Source organism: Pteropus vampyrus, unplaced genomic scaffold, assembly GCF_000151845.1.
Source record: "Pteropus vampyrus isolate Shadow unplaced genomic scaffold, Pvam_2.0 Scaffold21, whole genome shotgun sequence".
Taxonomy (NCBI): Eukaryota; Metazoa; Chordata; class Mammalia; order Chiroptera; family Pteropodidae; genus Pteropus; species Pteropus vampyrus.
The window spans coordinates 1,242,508-1,262,554 of NW_011888802.1; the positions used below are offsets into that span (position 1 = coordinate 1,242,508).

At 36.0% G+C, this 20,047-nt stretch overlaps 1 protein-coding gene and 1 long non-coding RNA gene across 3 annotated transcripts in view; one reads left to right on the forward strand and one right to left on the reverse strand.

Annotated features, from left to right (window-relative positions):
• Window positions 1-2,881: 2,881 nt before the first annotated feature.
• Window positions 2,882-19,078, reverse strand: LOC105289002. Of its 2 annotated transcripts, XR_002779224.1 has the most exons (5): window positions 18,746-19,078; window positions 15,502-15,582; window positions 12,366-12,524; window positions 6,536-6,609; window positions 2,882-4,071 (listed from the first exon to the last, which is right to left on the reverse strand). It is a non-coding gene; the product is annotated as an uncharacterized LOC105289002 (long non-coding RNA). The 2 variants fall into 2 exon arrangements; XR_895633.2 differs by lacking the exon at window positions 6,536-6,609 and having other exon boundaries at window positions 18,746-19,068.
• The window catches only part of NDFIP2 (Nedd4 family interacting protein 2), a 62,322-nt gene continuing 61,352 nt past the window's right edge, over window positions 19,078-20,047 (forward strand). Inside the window, exon 1 of the mRNA XM_011355479.2 lies at window positions 19,078-19,410. Coding sequence (XP_011353781.1) covers window positions 19,093-19,410 — 318 coding nt within the window. The 5' untranslated portion in view covers window positions 19,078-19,092. The remainder of the gene's footprint in view (window positions 19,411-20,047) is intronic.

Genomic DNA, 20,047 nt, shown 5'->3' on the forward strand with positions numbered 1-20,047 from the left:
TCCTATAGCCAGAAAATTAGAAGACAAAATGAAATCTAAATTGGTCTTTTGGTATTGGTGAGAGCTCAGCAATGAGAAAATAGTCTATTTTGTTTGAAACCGTTTTCCATCCATTAGATTGTCTAATGCCTACTGTAACCTAATCTACATATTCGAGTTGTATCTGAATTCAAAAACACTTGTTCCATAGATGCAAACAAGGGCAGTCATGAAGCTACTTTGAGAAGTAAGAAGTCTAATCCTTAGGCGAGGGTGAAGTGGGTAAAAGGGATCAAATATGTGGTAGCTGAAGGAAACTGGACTCTGGGTGGTAATCACACAATAGAATATAGAGATGTCAAATTATAATGTACACCCAAAAATTATATAATTGTGTTAACCAATGTTACCCAAATAAACTTAAAAAAAAAGAAAGAAATCTGATCCTACGTTTCTCCTGGGTGATCTTAGAAAGTGTGTAAGCGTATTATTTCCTCATATTTCTCCAAAGAGAGTTGTCAACCATCTCTTCCTGACTTGATCTCCAAAAACTAATATCCTGCCTCATATATAACCTCCTCCAAGACATTGTACTCCAATGTTGAATGAACTCAAAAAGAATCTGGAGGCTTTCCTAGAAATAAATGATATTTATTCAAGAGTCTTGGAGTTTGCAAATGGGATACACAGCTAGGCAAACCCCCAGAAGAGTTCAAAGAAGAAAGCAAAGTTAAAAGTTCTTATAGTAAAAAGTACATTATTGAGAAGTATCAGTCCTGCATTCTTAGCCCAGGATTGGCCTAGGACAATTATCAAGTGGACAGATATCAGGCAGTCAGGATGATGGATGCCAGGTGGTCAGGAAGATGGGTGTCAGGAGATCTGGTCAGTCCCAGGCTGGGCTAGATAATGGATGTCTGATGGATGTATACATGAGTCTTTCACAGGGTAATCAGGAGGCCTGGAACATGAATCCTTCAGGGACTAATTAGAGGGTTACCTGGAGGTCCAAATGTATATCCAGGCATTGACACATGTATAGAGCATAAAGAAATAAGGACTCTTTGGATTTTACAAAACGGATTCCATAGGAGCTATGACAGTAATGTCAACTGGCACATAATGGGGACCCCCTTAGAGTGTAACTGGACCATCCCAAACCACAGAAACTTCACTGTTCTGGATAAGCCCCCATCTGCAGGAGGCTATAAGCATAAGGATCCCACCTTCTAAGATCCATATAAGCTGAACACCAGACAGATGATGCACAAGCCTGACCACATAGCATAATGGACAGGTGTGCTAGAGCCGAAAACTCTGACCTTCTGACCCATAATCATAGCCACTGGCTTGGAACCACTGAACAGCTGGTGCTGCCAGCCAACAGAGCTCGCTTTGGAGATGCTAAGGACTTTTATTCCTTTGCTCTGTCGTGTAAGACTTTGTACATTCCATGTTAACTTGTGTGGGTACCTGGTTGGTTTATCTGAAAACGTTCCTCTTAATAAACCTGGCATTGTGGAAAGACACAAATGTGTTCAAAAGTGTAATTTCGGTAGTTGCCTTCCTTGCTTGTAACAACACAGGACCGGAAATGTCAAAAAAGTTTAACTTTCTAGGCTAGTTAGAACAAAAATGGAGTCTTTCCACATGGCACAAACTTCATAATGTTAATAATTTTCACAGCTTGGTTGAAATGATTCTATTTTCTATATTCCTTATTTTAACTCTTTTCTCATCTAAAAAATAAAAACAAAAACAGAATGCCATAAAAAATGACAAAGAAGGATGTGGTTCCATAATGTAGCAGTTAGCACGTCTGCTTTACATGCAGAAGGTCCTGGGTTCACGCCCCAATGAAGCCACGGTCCATGATTACAAGTCACAGTGGCCAGAGTAGAGGAGCAGAAGCATGTAATCAGCCTTGCCACTAGCCCAAATGTCCTTGTGAAATGTCCTTGTGAAACTTAGAAAAAAACACTTTCTCACATTTTACTGCCATCTGCCAGAAAGCCACAAATCAATGATGACTACAATGTGAACAGAGCCTTCTAGAATCCTGTATAGCATAATCAGGTAACAGCTCTCCCAGTAACAGGAGATTAGGAAAGAACTAAAGAGGATTCAAGGGCTCGGAAAGATAACTTTTTCTATTTCATAACTTCCTTAGGATTATTAAGCAGATTCCTAGGAATATTTAGATGATTCTTTTCTCCTAAAGTAGGTGCTATAAAAATGGGATGTCTTATTCATTTCTACATAATTTCTATTAAAGAGCAAAGCTCATGATAAACAATGATAATTTCACAAATGATTGATGTATTAAAAATTATAAAATCTTAGCTTTTTAAAATTATAATTATTGGGGTGACATTGGTTAATAAAATCAGTTTCAAGTGTACAATTTAACAATATGTCATATGTATACTGCATTGTGTGTACACCACCCAAAGCTAGATTTCCTTCGGTCACCAAATATTTGACCTCCTTTCCCCGTATCAACCTCCCCACTTCTCCTTTCCCTTTGGTAACCACAAATCCACTGTGTCCATGAGTTTCTCTTTGTTTATCATGTTTGTTTGTTGCTTTCAGTTGTATTTCCCACATATGAATGACATCATATGGTTCTCAACTTTTCTGACTTATTTCGCTTAGCACGATTATCTCAAGATTCATTCACGTTGTTGCAAACAGCAGTATTTCATCTTTTCTTATGGCTGAGTGATATTCCATTGTATATGTACCACAGCTTCTTTATCCAGTCATCTATCGTAGGAAACTTGGTTGCTTCCATGTCTTGGCCACTGTGAATAATAATGCTGCTATGACATTGGGGTGCATATATCTTTGCAGATAAATGTTTTCAGGTTTTTGGGTAAATATCCAGAAGAGGGATTGCTGGGTCTTATGGTAATTCTATTAGTTTTCTGAGGAACTTCCATACCGATTTCCATAGTGGTTGTGCCAATTTACACTCCCACCAGTATATGAAGGTTCGTTTTTCCTCACAACCTCAACACTTGCTATGACTTGTGCTGTTGATAATAGCCATTCTAATAGGTATGAGGTGGTATCTCATTGTGGTGTTGATTTGCATTTCCCCAATAGCTAGTGAAGTTGAGTATCTTTTCATGTCTGTTGGTCATTTGTATGTCTTCTTGGAAGAAGTGTCTGTTCAGATCCTCCGTCCATTTCTTAATTGGATTTTATTTATTATTATTATTGTTGAGTTGTATGAATTATTGAGTTGTATGAATCTTTGCTTTGTTACTAGGATTATATTTCTTTCACCTTTGAGAAATTTAGAGCCAGGGCTCTTGTAACAGTCTTTTATTTCTTACATTAAATGTTGAGGTAACATTGGTTAATAACATTACATAAATTTCAGGTGTACAATATAATAATTCAATGTGTGTATACTTTATTGCATGCTCATCACCCAAAGTCCAGTTTTGAGTTCCAGTACCACTACTTTCTAGTTTGTGACCTTGAGCAAGTTACTTAACATTCCTGAGCTCAGTTTCTCCATATGAAAAATGGAGTATATATAATACCTACTTCATAAAGTTTTTATGAGGATTAAATAATGTTTAAAAAATATTTCAGAAATTAGTACACAGCAAACACTCAATAAGTTTTACTATTATTACTAATCCAAGCAATACCTCACCTTTATTAATTTTCACAATTAACAGTTCTATCAGTTAGGATTTACATTTGATATCTAGTCACAAATCATAAGAATAACAGGATCTTTAACTATTTTTCTCTCAGAAAAGAAGTTTGGGGGTGGTAGTCTAGATCTCATAGGGTGGCGCCGTAGTAATCAGAAACTAAACCTATTTTTATATTCCTATGAAAATCCATGCTTTTCATAGCCATGGCTTCTAGCTTAAAGGTTTTTCTCATGACCCAAGATGGCTGCTGAAGCTCCATCCACCATGTTTGAGTTTCAGGCAAGCAAGAGAAAGGAAAGACAGTAAAAAGAGTTCATGCAAGATGGGTATCTCTTTCTTAAGGAGACTTTCTGAATTCTGTGTCTAGCTTCAGTGGAGGTTGTAAAAGGAGTCTTTTAATTGGTCATATTGCTACCTGGAAAAAAAATCAAAGTTTTGTTATTAAGTAAGAAGACAATCAATATTGGTTTGACAGCTAGCCTTTCATAACTAAATCAGGACCCTAACATTGCCATCATAATGAAGGTTTTAATTGATCTAAGCAGTATTCCAAAATTATGATTTCTTTGTTTTTGCCCTGTGGTAAAGATATGCTTGCACCAGTGGAATGCAAGGTTCATTAAAGTTTGTGTGAAGATAATTCAAGATACAAAAGTAAAATTTATGAGTTCTGAAAATTATACAGGTTACCAGTCATTTATATCTTGCATTTCCCCTTGCCTTCAGGACAAATTTATACGGATAAATACATGTATTGTGTCATTGTGTATTATTCATGGATCATAGAGTAACTTTAAATTGGCATATAAAGGATAAAATCAGCCTATATATAAGGAAGAACTCTTTTTTTGACCCAATCATTTAAAAATGGCAGCACTAATAACTAGCTTAATAAAATTATGGTTTTATAATTGACATTTTCCACCAACAATGTTCTAAGAACTGAGATATGGCATAAAATACGAAAAATGTACCTTTTCCTTTATAAATTATTACCTTTTATATAAAGGAGAAAGATAACTTAAGTAATGAAGACAAAGTTTTTGAGGAGGAAAAATTTTAATTATTTGTAAGAATTAAAGGTTAATAATCAACATAGAGACATCATTGCCTTAGAAGAATCTACCATGGTCAAGGCAGATGACCAACCATCTCGATTTGCCTGGGATGTTTCCAGTGTTAGCACTGAAAATCTCAAATCCTGGGAAACCTTTTGTTCTGGGCAAACCGGGACAGTTGGTTACCCTATTTTTTAAAGCTAATATCAAGGTAGCTGATTTAGGGTAATATAAGAGAAACGATTTTTTAAGATCTGGATAACAAAAACCTAACATATGATTCACTGATAGAAAACACTGATTCCCGGAGTCAGAGGTTAAGGTAGATGTGCCTGGAAGGAGGGCAGAAGCAGATAGGAAAAAGCAACTCAGCAGCTACAAGCTAATCAATCTTGCTTGAGTTTTTGCCATGTTATATATAAGCATGTGTTTATGGCCCTGTCAGCTGCTGACAGTACGTCTTGTTCGCAAAGAAACATTAAAAATCAAGAGGATTTTCATAGAAAACTTCAACCTTAACTTTAAGTATTAAGTCATAATCTATACATCTGATTTTTCTAGTTCTCATATAAGGTGCCAGATAATATACAAGATGTCTAGTTAAATGTGAATTTCAAATAACTAATAACTCTTTAGTTTAAGTATGTCACAAATATTGCATAAGTCATACTAAAAAATTATCCACTGTTTATCTTTAATTCAAATTTAGCTGGGGGGGTGGTGTCTTGCATTTTTATTTGCTAAATCTGGAAACCCTCTAAGAAGAAAATCAGAATGTGCCCATTGGTACCAGTGTAAATACAATTTTTTTTCCTCAACAAGGCTCCCCGAGATAAAATAGCGCTTTTATCTTTCTCTTGTGAGCCTGCTCTCATCTACATGGTCCTTACTATTCATGAACCTTAGCCTTTACAGAAAGGGTACTGGGTGCTCACCACCTATTATCACTGAGAAAGAAGGAGGGGGTTCAAGGTAGAATTCCCTCAACCTTGTTCCTATCCCTTCTCTCTAACTGTCTGTGTCTCTGTTCCTATCCTTTCTTCTTTAGTTCCTGTCTCTGCACTGAGATCCTCCTTCTGTTGAAATCTTTTCCCTGCAAAATAGATTTCATGACCTTGGCTCCTCCAGCTTCTCCCCTCCTGCTGGTCTTCTTTCTTTCTTTGTCATGTGAACAGTCAAGGCTTTTTGATTTTTAACCAAAGGAGCCCTTCAGCCCTCTAACTGCCATCTTCTCTCCTTTTCTTTGACATTCAAACTCCTTGAGAAGAAGTCTGCACTGCTGGGTCCCACACCTAATTAAACTATGGCATTACCTAGGAAATTTTATTGAAATATTGGTCCCACTTACTAAATCCTGGGGTGGGACCCTCACCACATCTAGCCAATTCTAACTCTTCCATATCTCTGGGCTCTAGTTCTGCCTCTGTGTGACCATAGTCCCTGTTTTGGTCCAGGTAAGTGTGACTATCACTTTCCTTCAGTTGCCCTAAGTACCTCCAACCTCCTGAATACACTTCCACCTAATCCTTGTCATATTCCTCATTTGAGTTTTTAACTGACTTTCTTTTGCCTTCAGGATAAAATCCAAATTTCTTAGCATGCCAAGTAGAATTCTTAAGTATGTGGCCACTTCTAACCATGCAGCCCAATTGCTCGTCACTCTTCTCCCCAAGAATACTTAACTGCCTGTAATTTCTCCAGGCACCGTACATTCTTTTTCCTGGGTTTTACTTGTGCATCTTCAGAGCTCCTCCTACCTGGAACTCATTTAGCCTACTTCCTAATCTTATTCATCCTTATTTTTTAAGATAAAAAAATTACCTGTATACCTGTCTGTCCTTGCTACAGATTCTGAGATCCTTGAAGGCAGGCAAGGTGTCTGATTCATCATGTGACTGCACAATATACCACAATGGCGTAAGATGTTTTTGTAGGCACTTTGTAAAAGAAAAAATACCTGTATGAATTACTGGATCATTGAATTAAAAACATTAAAAAGCCAACAAGTTATTTCCCATGGAAGGTATGTTAGAATGCAAATTAAAATTTCAAAAGACTTAGAAAGTATAAGTATATAAGTGACTTAGAAATTTCAAAAGACTTAGAAACTTAGAAAACTTATTGAAACTTATTAAACTTAGAAATGGACAGGATCTCAGAGTTCATATAGCCTATTTTATATATTTAGAGATTAAAAAAATTAAAAATAAAATTAACTCAAATTTACACATATACTTCATCAGAATCAACTGGGTTTATATTCAGCTATGTTTCCTGTTCTTATTTGTTATCTGTATCCTTGATTCTTTGGCCTTTCCTTTGATTATCTTTCTCTTTACTATAAAATCCTACGATGGCTATCAAATTTCCTAATGCATCCAGTAAATTCAACTAGTAACTCCAATCCAAATGACAGTATGTTTTCTCTTTTCATCCCTATATCTGAATCTCTGTGCTAAATTGATCGAAGGTTTCACAATCCATTCTCTATCTCTTCTGGCCTGTGAATAGGATGTTTTAGAGAAGCAAAACAACTTATTTTGATCCACCAGTGCAGGTATTTATCATCAACTTTTTATGTTTTCCTTACATTTGTACTATTAATAAATTTTTCCATATTAACTAGAAATTGGAAAATCTCTAAGCAAAAACGAGTTCCTATATAATACTGTCCTTCAAGATATACAGGAATCACTTATATACTTGTTTATGCTAGATTCACAAATACATATGCAAAATATTTATTAATCTATCTTGTCTCTGTATGCAAATAGCATAGTGTAGCGTGTTCACTTGTTTTTCTTCCAAATTTTTTATTGCAGTTAAATACACATAACAAAATTTACCATCACAACCATTTTTAAGTGTATGGTTTACTGGGATTAAGTTCGTTTATATTGTTGTGCAATCATCACCACCATCCATCTCTGGAATTCTCATCTTGCAAAACTGAACCTCTATGCTGTTAAATAATAACTCCCCATTTTATCGTTCCACAGTCTCTGACAACCACCATTCTACTTTCTGTCTTTATGATGTTGACTACTCTAACTACCCATGTACATGAAGTTGTACAGTATTTGTCTTTTGTGTCTGGCTTACTTTGCTTAGCACAATGTCCACAATGCTCACCTATGCTGTAGCATATGTCATAATTTCCTTTCTTTTTAAGGTATGCAATATTCCATTGTATGTATATATCACATTTTGTTTATATGTCCACCTATCATGGACACTTGGGTTGCTTCCATGTTTTAGCTATTTGGAATAATGCTCCCTGAACACGGGTATACAAATATCTCTTTAAGACCCTGCTTTCAATTCTTTTGAGTATATATCCAGAAAAGGAATTGTCGAATCAAATGGTAATTCTATTTTTAATTTTTTGAAGAACCATCATATTACTTTCCATAGCAGCTATATCATTTCATATTCCCACCAAAAGTACAGACGTGTTCCAATTTCTTCACATCTTCACCAACACTTATTTTCTGTTTTTTGATAGTAGCCATTCTAATGGATATGAGGAAGTAATTTGTTTACCTTATTAGGATTATTTGGCCTACTTTGAATAATTTGATAGCTTAAGTATTTTTTGTTTCTATTGATTATTTTTTAAGTTCATTTATGAAGCTTTGTTTTGTTGTGAGCAAATAGTTAGTAAAACATACTACTCTCATTTCCTGAATATTGATCTATAGTGCTTCTGACACAAAATGATCAGTAACCTTGAATTGATGACAATATCACATGTGCTTCTCAAACTTGAAATCTGATGTAAAAATCAGAAAAACTAACTGACTCTTTTTGTTTGTTTAATGACTATTTATTTGATAATATTAAGAATTACTGATAGGTAGATTTTTTTAGCCACGGTAATGGATATTATGATTATGTTTAAAAGAGAGTTCTTATCTTTTAGAGATATCTACTAAAATGTTTACAGACCAAATGAAATTTATGTCTGATATTTGCTTTAAAATAATCCAGTGGAGGTTGGGGGATGAGAGAGAGTAGGTTATAGATGAAAAAAATTGGTCATTGATTGATAATTGTTGAAACTGGGTGATGGATTCAGGAAAGTTTATTATATTAGTTTCTCTACTTCTAAATAAGTTGTGATTTTTCATTATAAAAATGTTTTAATCTGTTAAATTATTATTTAAAAAGAAAACATTTGTTAAGTATGGCGAGAGAAGCTTTTCACTTAATGAAGAAAAACATGAAATAAAATCTATATATTACACACACGTATTGCTTTTCTTGTATTTGATCCTTACCATAGAGAATCTAGGTCTAGGTCTCAAATGATATCAAACTTGGATCATATTAGAAAAAATTTTAAATTACTAAATTTGTATAATTAGTTAAATGAAATTGGAGCAAAAGCACTTTACTCATGAATTGATGCATAATCCAAACATGCCACTTTTTGCCTAGAGATTATAATATAACTCTGTCCAATAGAACTTTCTAGAGTGATAGAAATATTCGATGTCTGCTCTGTACAACATGGTAGCCACTAGCCTATATGGCTGTTGAACTGGTTGATATGAACAAGTGGTTAGTAGACTAGCGAAGAGAAGTTTAAATTGTATTGATTTTAACTTGCATTTTTAAGCAATTTTCATTAAAAGTTCTGACAAATTATGTTTTTTGGTAAAGATGTATCTGTATTTGACAAGTGAAAAATAAGATCACAAACCTAGTCCATAAATTAAAAATTAGGGATTAGAAGTCATACTACTTGACCTGATATACTTTATAGATATTAAAATTTAAACTGAGAAAGCATTATAAATGATTTTTCTATAAATAACGTTACAGATTTTAAGTGTAGTTAGTCAATTATTATATGTCTTGTTTTAAGATTTCTGTTGAGTACCACATTAAGGGTATTTAATAGTTAATGATAATAATAATAGGTAGGTGACATTTATAGAATGCTTAGCATATGTGAGGCACTATTAAAATACTTTATATATATTCAATAATTTTATATGTATTTAATGTTAAAGATTAACAAATTTTATTCTTATACCAACCCTATTAGGTGTAGGTACACATTCTCAAATTGTTTTGCTATTTTACTCTCTTGCAATATGTTAATAAAGAATTTCTCATTACTTTGGAAAAATCCTATGTGGGGTACTGTAGTATAAGGTTAACTGGGAAAAGAATATAAAATTGAATATGGAGACTCATTCACTATGTTTCCTTCTCTTGGCCTCTCAAAAAACTATGCTTAGAAAAAAAACCCCAGAAATAAATCTTTGTCTATCTGTTTTTTTGTATATTCAAAATTTATATATTCAGAAAAAAAGCTTATTATAAAGCTTTAGCTATTAAAATGATAAGGCATATTTAAAAGTTCTTCATGGTTTATATTAGTATTTTATATTAGAAATAATCTGAAACTAAATTATTATAAAAGTTCATAAAAAATTCTCCTGAGATGTTTGGCCATTTACTTTCCCAGATGCTCACCCTGAGAATGAGATTGGTCTTAGTTGAGTCTGAAGATGCTTCTATTACCAATAAGTTATTAAGCTCAAATTCCTTAAAGAAATGATTTTACTTATTTGTCAGATAAATAAAATTAAACATTTTTTTCCTTGAAGAGACAAATCATTAGTACTCCATAAAACTGAACTCTTTGAACTGACACTTTAATCTCTCTGATGTTGGCAAATAGATTGTGGGTGGAATAAAAAGTACATGTTTCACAAATGATTCTTGTTATCCTTCATTGATTTCAGTACTCCAGAAGCTAAAAATATCTTTTGGATATGCCACGTATGTATGACCTAAGATGACTTTTTATGAAGCAAGAGATACATTGCATACATTAGTCTAGACTAGTCCTAGAAGATATGAAACAGACTCTTGAATTGTTACTATTAAGATGAATCATGTTACTAGCTGCCATTTATTGAATATCCACCGTATGGCAGGCACTATACTAGGTATTTTGTTATCTTATTAAATCCTCATTTCAGTCCACTGAGGTGAGCGATTTTATTTTTATTTTACAAATGAGGGAATGAATATGCAAAGAAAAATTCAACTTGGCCAGGGTTGGTAAGCTATAGAACCAGCTTTTAAATTCAGGTCTACCATAGGTAGTAATTGTGATGATTAAATAAAATAACCCAGGTGGAAATAGCCCAAATGTCCATTGACGGATGAATGGATAAATAAAATGTGATATATCTATATTTACATATAAAATTTCAGTCTTAAAAGAGAAACAATATTCTGATACATACTACAAAATGGATGAGCCTTGAGGACATTATGCTAGGTGAAATAAGTCAGGCATAAAAGGACAAATATTGTATAATTTCACTTATATGAAGTACTTAGAATTATCGAATTCATAGATATGGAAAGTAGAATGGTGGTTGCTAGGGGCTGGGAGAAGAGGAGAAAAAGGAGTTAGAGTTTAATGAGTAGAGAGTTTCAGTTGAGAATGATGAAAAAGTTCTGGAGATGAATAATGGTGATGGTTACCCAACAATATGAATGTATTAATGCCACTGTCCTGTACACTTAAAAATGGTTAAGATCGTTAATTTTGTTATTTGTGTTGCACCACAATAAAAAAAATCATAAAAGACTATCTATAATAATAAATGCAAGTAGGAAGGAGGTTATTAATGACATGTCATTTATGTGGTCAAACCTAGTTCTACTTACATTTAGAGTAAATTGGGGAAAATGTCATGGAAAACTCTTTGAGATTGTCTAAGCTTCATTTATAAAGTATGATAGTTTTATTACCTCTTGGAATATGTCCTTGTTGATATTTAAAATTCTTAAAAAACAAGAGCATTCTATGAACAAATGCTATGCACCTATTGTATAGCAATAAAATGAAGGCTTCAATCAATTATAGGGCCAACAAATCAACAATGAAGGCCTACTCTATGCAAGATTCTGTGTTAAGTATTGCAAGTGGACATATCCTATACTTCTCTGAAGCAAGCTTTGCAAGGTAGGAGAAGTAAGCCCAGATAAAAAAAAAACTGTAAAGAAGAGAGGTGAGCAGGCCAAATAGATAAAGCCTTCTGAAGAGAACACTGAAAGAAATGGACACAGAGAGATAAACAGTCTGACACTCATATGGAGAAACATGCACATTCTCACTCCCCGAAAGTAAAGGCCAGATTAAAAGAAAATTTTTTTAAAGACCAGTTGTTGATGGATAGTTTTGCAATTTATTCCTCCTTTTCCTATTACAGAATATGAACCCCCACCTTTGGTATTGTAAACACATGCATAAGAGGAGGAGGCAGAAAGTAAAGCAAATCAACTATACCTGTCTACTTACATGAAGCCTGGTTCCTAATGTCAAAAGGAATAAAAGGAGTTATCTATCTATCTGTCTGTCTATCATCTATCTATCTAATCTATCTATCTATCTATCTATCTATCTATCTATCTATCTATCTATCTATCAATCATCTATCATCTATCTATCTATCTATCTATCTATCTATCTATCTATCTATCTATATCTATCTGACAAAGCACCAGTTATTTATGGGAAAATAATGAGTTGTTGCAAATCCAAGAAAATGTCATGCAATTCAAGAGATAAATAGGCAATATTAATGTCCTATGGGTAGTGCTGACATAACATACAAACCTGTCGAGAATTTTTATATGGATGCTGGTCACATGTACAGTAGGCTATGATGATCTCCAGACAGTCGATAAAGATATAAAAGGGAGCTCAATTGTATTAGTCATCAGGGAAATCCAAATTGAATCACAATGAGATACAACTATATTCCCATCATAAAGGCTGAAATAAAAAAGACAGATGATATCAAATGTTTGTGAGTCTGTGGCTCAACTGGAATTCTCATATACTAATCATGGGAGCCAAAATTGATATAACCATTCTGGAAAACTGTTTAGCAGAATTTACTAAGGCTGAACATATACTCTACAATCCAGCATATCCACTGTAGGAATGTACTCATCAGAAATGAATATATATATTCACCAAAACATGTGCAAGAATATTCTTAGCAATATTGTTCACAATAGCCCTGTTAAGAGTTGAATTGTGCCCCTCCCTCCAATTAATATGTTGAAGTCTTAACCCCTAGTATCTCAGACTGTGACTTTATTGGAAATAGAGTTGTTGCAGATGTTAATAGTTAAGATGAGGTCATACTGAAGTAGGGTGGGGCCCTAATCTAATGTGAATGGTGACCTTTTAGAAAGGGGAAATTTGGTCACAGACATGCACACTGGGAGAATGCCATGTGAGGATGAAGGCAAAGATCGGTGTAATGCTACAAACCAAGGAACAACAAAGATTACACAAAACCACCAGAAGCTAGTGGGGAGAGCCATGGAACAGATTCTTGCTCATATCACTCCAAAGAAACCAACCCCATTGACACTTGATCTCCCACTTCTAACCTCCAAAACTGTGAGATAATATCTGTTTCTTACGCCATTCAGTTTTGGGTACTTTGTTACAGCAGCCCTAGTAAACTAAAACAAACTCCAAGCTAGAAACAACACAAATGTCCATCAGTTGTATACATTTAGTAAAACAAGTAAATAAAGTATGATATAGTCACACAATGGAATATGTTGACATAAGAAACGTCCAAACCTGTTGAGTGTTTTTATGAGTTTATTTGAGACGAAATGATGACATATACCAGGAAGCAAGATCTTAAATGCTCCAGAGAGTGATAGTTTTGCAGCATCTTTTATGCATTTGAAATTAAGGAGAGATGATTACATGGAGGTGAGGGAAAACAAGTTGGGATTGGATTACAGGATATTTAACAAGGCTGTGTGCTCTCGAGGGTGGTTATAGCTTATTGCAAAGGTGTGTTAACCCAGATGCACAGAAACAATGGACAACACTTGCATAAGGCAAAGATAACCTTTTACTAAAGAAGTTATACACCTGGGGCATGACTATACGCCATGACCCCATGACCTGCCCAGTTAAAAATTTATAATCAGATCACCCTGTGAGGTGACTTGCCCTAGAAACTCTTTTTTCATCTACAAATACTATAAAGCAATAAAAATGAACTAATTACAACTATACTCAATAATATGAATCCTACAAATATAAAGTTAACAAAAAAAGAATCATACTCAAAATGTACGTATAGTATGACTCCATGTATATAAAGTCAAAATTATAAATTATTTGAAACTAATTTATGGTGCTACTAGTCAGGATATGGCTAAACTTTATATGCAGGTAGAGAGAGGAAGTGAGCCAAGGGCTTTCTAGGGTTCTGGAAATATCCTATTTCTTAATATGGGTACTGGTCTCATGGGTTTCAGTTATGAATAATCTTTAAGCTGTACAATTATGAATTACACACCTTGTGTGGACAAAAAAGGGGTTTTACAGAAAGTAAATTCACAGGGTGACCTTATCATAAATTCCTAACTGGGCAGGTCATGGTGAGTAGTCATGAACCAGACATAAAACTTCTTTAATAAAAGGTTTATCTTTGTCTTAAACAAACCCTGTCCGTTGTTTCTATGCATCTAGGTTAACATGCCTTTGAAATGCCTCTTTTCAGACCACTCAGAAGCAAAAAACACCTAGGTTAACACACCTTTAAATAATCAAAACCACCCTGGAGAGCACATGATCTTGTTAACTATTTTATAATTCAATTCCCACCTTGCTTTTTCCCACCTTCATGTAATCTTCCTTACATTTCCTTCTTAATTCAAAATGGATAAGAGAAGCTGCACACTGCCATTCTGACAAGCGTTTTTCTCAGTCTGTTGATGTCCTCCTTCCAGGTGTATTCTCTATTTGGCTCAAATAAATTTTCTTGAAAATTCTCGACAAGTTTGTACATTCTTATGTCAACATTACTCATAGGACATTGACCTTATGCTATAGGATTTTTGCTGGCTGAGCTATAAAACATTTTATCCTAATGTGTACATTTTAGGGGGTTCAGGAAATATTAAAAAATAAATACATATGTGGGGGTTCAGCACAAGTCACCTCAAGATGTGCCTCGGTGGTATGCAGATTTTTTGAGCTAGCGGGAACAAAGACCCTGTGGGTTAAGGGAAACTTCTGCCCCTCAACTACCTTGAAGAACTTGAATTAGGGGTTTTGCCCATAATAAGAGATTATCAGAGATAACCTCTTGACATCCTTGTAGGGCAGGGCAAACTTCTATTTACTAAATATCTGCTCTTCTCCTTGTTCTGCAATGACCCTTTGAAGTCCCAAGGCACCTTACCTCATCCCTAACTCAGAATGTCATAAATACACATTTTTCTTTTTTACCCTCGAACGTCTAGTGCAATGTGGGGTCTCTGACTTTCTCATATATATGGAAATCCATACAAATGTATATAATTCAATTTAGTCATTTTCCCTTGCAAATCTATCTCATTCTCTTTGATTGTTAGACCAGCTGAAAGAAATTTGAAGATAGAGAAAAGTTTCTTCCTCCTCCACATAACTAATGTTAGGTATCTATATGTTTTCCAAGACTACATTAGTTCCCTTCATTCACTACGGATATGTTTCAAGACTCCCAGTGGATGCTTGAAACTGCGGATAGTACCCAACCTTATATACACTATGTTTTTTGTATACATACATACCTATGATAAATTTTAATTTATAAATTAGGCACAGTAAGAGCTTAATAATAATAATAAAATACAGCAATCTCAATAATATATTGTAACAAAAATTTTGTAAATAATGTGGTAGCTCTCTCTTTCTCTCCCAAAATATCCTATTGTATAATACTCACCTTTTCACTTAAAGGAAACACTTTACAGTTTCCTTTCTGCATACTTGAATTTCCAGCATCACCACTCTTGCGCTTTAGGGCCTTTATTAAGCAAAATGAGAGATACTTTAACACAAGCACTGTGATACCTCAACAGTATAACCAAGATGACTACTAAATGACTAATAGGTAGGTAGCACATAAAAGCCAAAGACACTGGACAAAAGGGTGATTCATGCCAGATAGAGCAGGACAGTGTGAGATTTCATCATGCTACTCAGAACAGCATATAGGTTAAAACTTTTGAGTTATTTCTGGAATTCTCCATTTAATATTTTTGGACTATAGCTGACCAAAGGTAACTAAAACTACAGAGAGTGAAACTGTTGATAAGCGGGGAACACTGGATATTTTTGGAGAGCCCACTTATTGTATTCTAAAAAATACATGTTTTACTTGTTCCAGAGTAGGAACTCCTGAAAGGCTTAGCAGCTATTCTAGAATTTATCCTTTTTGATTGTAATACACTTAACTATAGCATTTCTTCTATAAAAAATGTTGACATGTTGAGTTCATTTTGTATTGGAGTTCTATATTTTTGATTTTTAGTAGTACTATTTTGGAGGGCTGTTTCTTGTTGGATTTTGTGGGAACACTCAATGGAGTATTTTGGACTGTTTATGAGTTACCACATTTGATACAGCTGGAAGTGGAATGAGCTAGATATCACTCTATGACTGCATTTACCTGAGGCTCAGTTTCCATACCTTTGTTAGGCAGTTAGGTAGCCATGAGCAACAGGAGCAAAAGCCCAGATCCATAACCATAGAAATGACAATGCCGATAGCCCAACCCAAGAGGCCACCCTTCGGCCCTCCCAGAGAAAAACTCGTTTTTCAAATAACAATAACCTCTGCATCCTAGAGTACAAGGATATAAATGACCATAGCATAGCAATCGGTTTAGGCCAGCAACAAATGTGCAGTAAGGAGTACTCTGACCTTCTTTTCAACTCAGCCTCATTACACCATCATTATAATATCATGCATATAGCCAGAAGTTCATGAATCTAATTATAACAGACTGAATTCCAGGGAGGAACACATGTAGTTAACAATATCTTATATAACAGTCAACTGTCAATCAAAACTACCTCACCCTTCAATCAGCTAGCACCACCCTTGTAATCACCTATCAGCCCAAATATAAGACAGACCTCCCCACCTTTATGAAGCTATAGCCCTCTCTATAGCATATTTCTCTCTTGAAATATACTTTAATTAAACTTACTTTTCCTAATCTTCACTGATCTGTAATTCTTTATTGCATTGGTGGAAAGGACCGAGGCTCTCAGTGCCAGCGAGGCAAAAGGAACCTAGATTACCCGCAACGGTGACACCTTCAAATGAAGGTTTTGGGATGGGCTATCAGGAAGGGCCATACAAATTCTAAAGTTTTATAACTCCATGAAATTGTCTTTTATAGACAATTGAGTTCTAAGGAAATTTCAAGGGCCTATAGTGAGACAAATCATCTGTCCCATTCAAACAAAAGCATTTTGATTTTCCAGTCTATGTGTTAATATTTATGTGTGTGTGTTTTTGTAACACATTTTTTGTTTGGCTCAAATAAACTCTTATAAAAATTATCTACAGGTTTGGACATTTCTTACTTGACAAGATTATTTAAAAAATGAGGCCTGGTTGCTGTTATAGAAGAAAGATGGCAAACAATTTTTACCACGTTAAGGAAACCTTGAAGTGTAGACAACATTTTTCTCTCCCAGTATTTTATACACACACCCACACCCACATGTATACATATAGTATTTGTCTTCTTACAACACGATCATACATTAGTTAGTCAAGAAAACTTTTTATAATAGTCAATATTCTCAGTGCCAACCCTATGGCACTTTCTATGATGAAAGTGATTATCAGCCCTGCTGAGAAAAAAAGAAGACAAATAACAACACATAATGTTCATTATGTACGGTCAGAGAACAGCCTTCTATACTCAAGTTAAAGGCCATTTCAATAACTAATGACTTAGTCCAGTGTAAAATATGTATCTCCTAAAGCAAAATAGCTGTTAATTTGCTCACAGTTGTTGTTCATGATTAAACAAAGGAACAATTAAAATGCTAAATAAAACAGTGTTAGCACTGAGATGGTTAATCAGAATCCAAATCTTTTCTAATTGTTGCCTGATGATGACTCCATGTATATAAAAGTACGTATAGAAAATGTAGCTGTTAGGAAATACTTAATATGGGAATTTGTTTTTACCTCTAAGCTAACTCTCTGGTACCTCCTCCCTTTCTTTTGTTCCTGTCTTTATCCTTTATCATACAGAGACAATTTCAGCTTGTAGTATTTACATAAACATGGGATAGTTTTCAGTGTCAGCTTGGTTAGCTATATACCCAATTATTCAATCATAGACTACTATAAGCATTGCTGTGAAGCTATCTTGTAGATATTATTAAAATCCAAAATCAGGGTATAAAATGTACTTTACGCTGCCCCATCATACTCTTCTACTTGATAAACATGCTTTGTACCCTGTGAGATACACACAGTACACGTGGACAGAACAAAAGGGGTTCTATGGAAAGTAACCTCACAGGGTGATTTGATCATAAAGTCCTAATTGGACAGGTCTTGGTGGGTAGTCAGACCTATAACTTCGTTAATGAAAGAATTTATGCTAGCCCTGTCTATTGTTCTTGTGCATTTAGGTTAACACACCTTTGAAATAACAGAAGTAATACATCTCTAAGGGGTAGTAACTCTCAAGAGAGCACATCGTCTTATTAACTATCCTGTAATCCAACCCCTGCCTTGTTTTCTACAATCTGCCTTATGTCCCTTCCTTAATTTCAAATGCATAAAAGCAGCCGCAAAACTCTTATTCACTGGAGTATTTGAGATCTTTCTCACACGTTGTCAGTTTGGCTCAAATTAATAAAAATTCTCTACGGGTTTCTTAGGTGGACACAGGTTATGTGTTGTTAACCAGACACCGAGATAGTCTCACAATGTTGCACGCAAAGTGATTTCTTGCTGTTCAACTCTCCCAAATTATTTATGTATGAAAACAAAATGGTCCTATCTTATCTCAATATTTTCTTGTATACTTCCAGTAAGTTGAGGCTCTAGAGGTCTCTTTCCTTGAGATGAGTATGGCTGAAGAGTCCTTGTTGGGATTCTTGTCTTTCACTACCAAGCGGGAAACAAAAAATATTTTAAAAGATATTTCTTACCTCACTAATGACTTTGAGCATTTTAGAAATGTCCTAGAGATGGATCTCCCTGCATTGTCTTAGGTTGGGTGAGTAATAAGAGAAGTGTCGGTAAATGACCTGTCCGCAGGTATTCTACGAATGCGTTCGCTCTGTCCTCCACATCTGTTTCTGCCGTGGTGTGATCCCGCACTCCCCAGGGTGCGGGATCACACCGTCCAATAAAAAAGACCAATCAAGGACTTTTTTTTCTCCGTTCCTTTTGCCACCGCCCACTCCTGACAGGGTGACAACCTAGACAGCTCCTCTGACTTGTCTTACTTTTCCATCTCCTCCCACCCAGCCAACCCCCGCAACTCGCGTCGCGGATGGGACGCCGGAGGACCCAGCGCGCATGCGCGACCATCCCGCGCATGCTCAGTAGCACGCGCTGCGCTTCGGAGCATCACCGCGTCGCGGCAGAGGCGGAGGTCTCCGCGGCTGCTGCGGGAGCGACAGGAAGTGAAGCGGCCTGCCCTGGTGACTGCGGCGGCACAAACAGTGGCGGAAGGAGCCCTGCGGCTACGACGTCGTCGACTGGGGTGGCCGAGGGGGCTGAGCACCTAGGAGACTCGCCGGCTGGGAAGCCGGGTCCCGAGCCGGGTAGGATGGATCATCACCAGCCCGGGACTGGCCGCTACCAGGTGGTAAGTTCCAGGCCCCCGCCCCGGCCCCCGGGAATCCCGGGACTGTCTCCCTTCGTGTCGCCGAGTCTCTTGCCTCGGATTATTCCCGGAGGTGACGTGCTGGCCTTTTTTGGGGAGGGGGGGCGGGCGGGAGAGGGGAGAGGCTCCTCTGGCCGGACCTGCTTCCTTCACGCCTCCTGTGGAGGCTGTCTCTGACTCCTTTGAGACCCTTCCATTTCCACGCCCGTCTCCTCCTAGCTCCCCACCCCTCACCCGCATCCTACACCCTGCTGTAGCCCCACCCCCCAATTAAAACTTATATCTGTTTTATTTCTCACTTTCTGGGTCATTTCCTTATTCCCTGACCAAGTGACTTCTGAGACATTCTAGTGGATTGTCTACTGAAAATGGTACTGAGTTTAACGTACCTTCTGCAAAGGTTATCACCGTCATAAACGGAGTGGGTGTGGGGAAAGGGGATGTAAGCATTACGTAGGGTAGGATGTGGATTTGGCAAAAAACAAATGTAGCTTTAAAAATTGTGCAACTGTAGAGACTAGTCGTGATGCTGATTTCGTCTGTCAGCTCTAGTTAACCTTTGTCATTTTTGTCCTTTTCCATTTTGTTAATATTAAAAGTGAATGTATTTTTTCTTTCC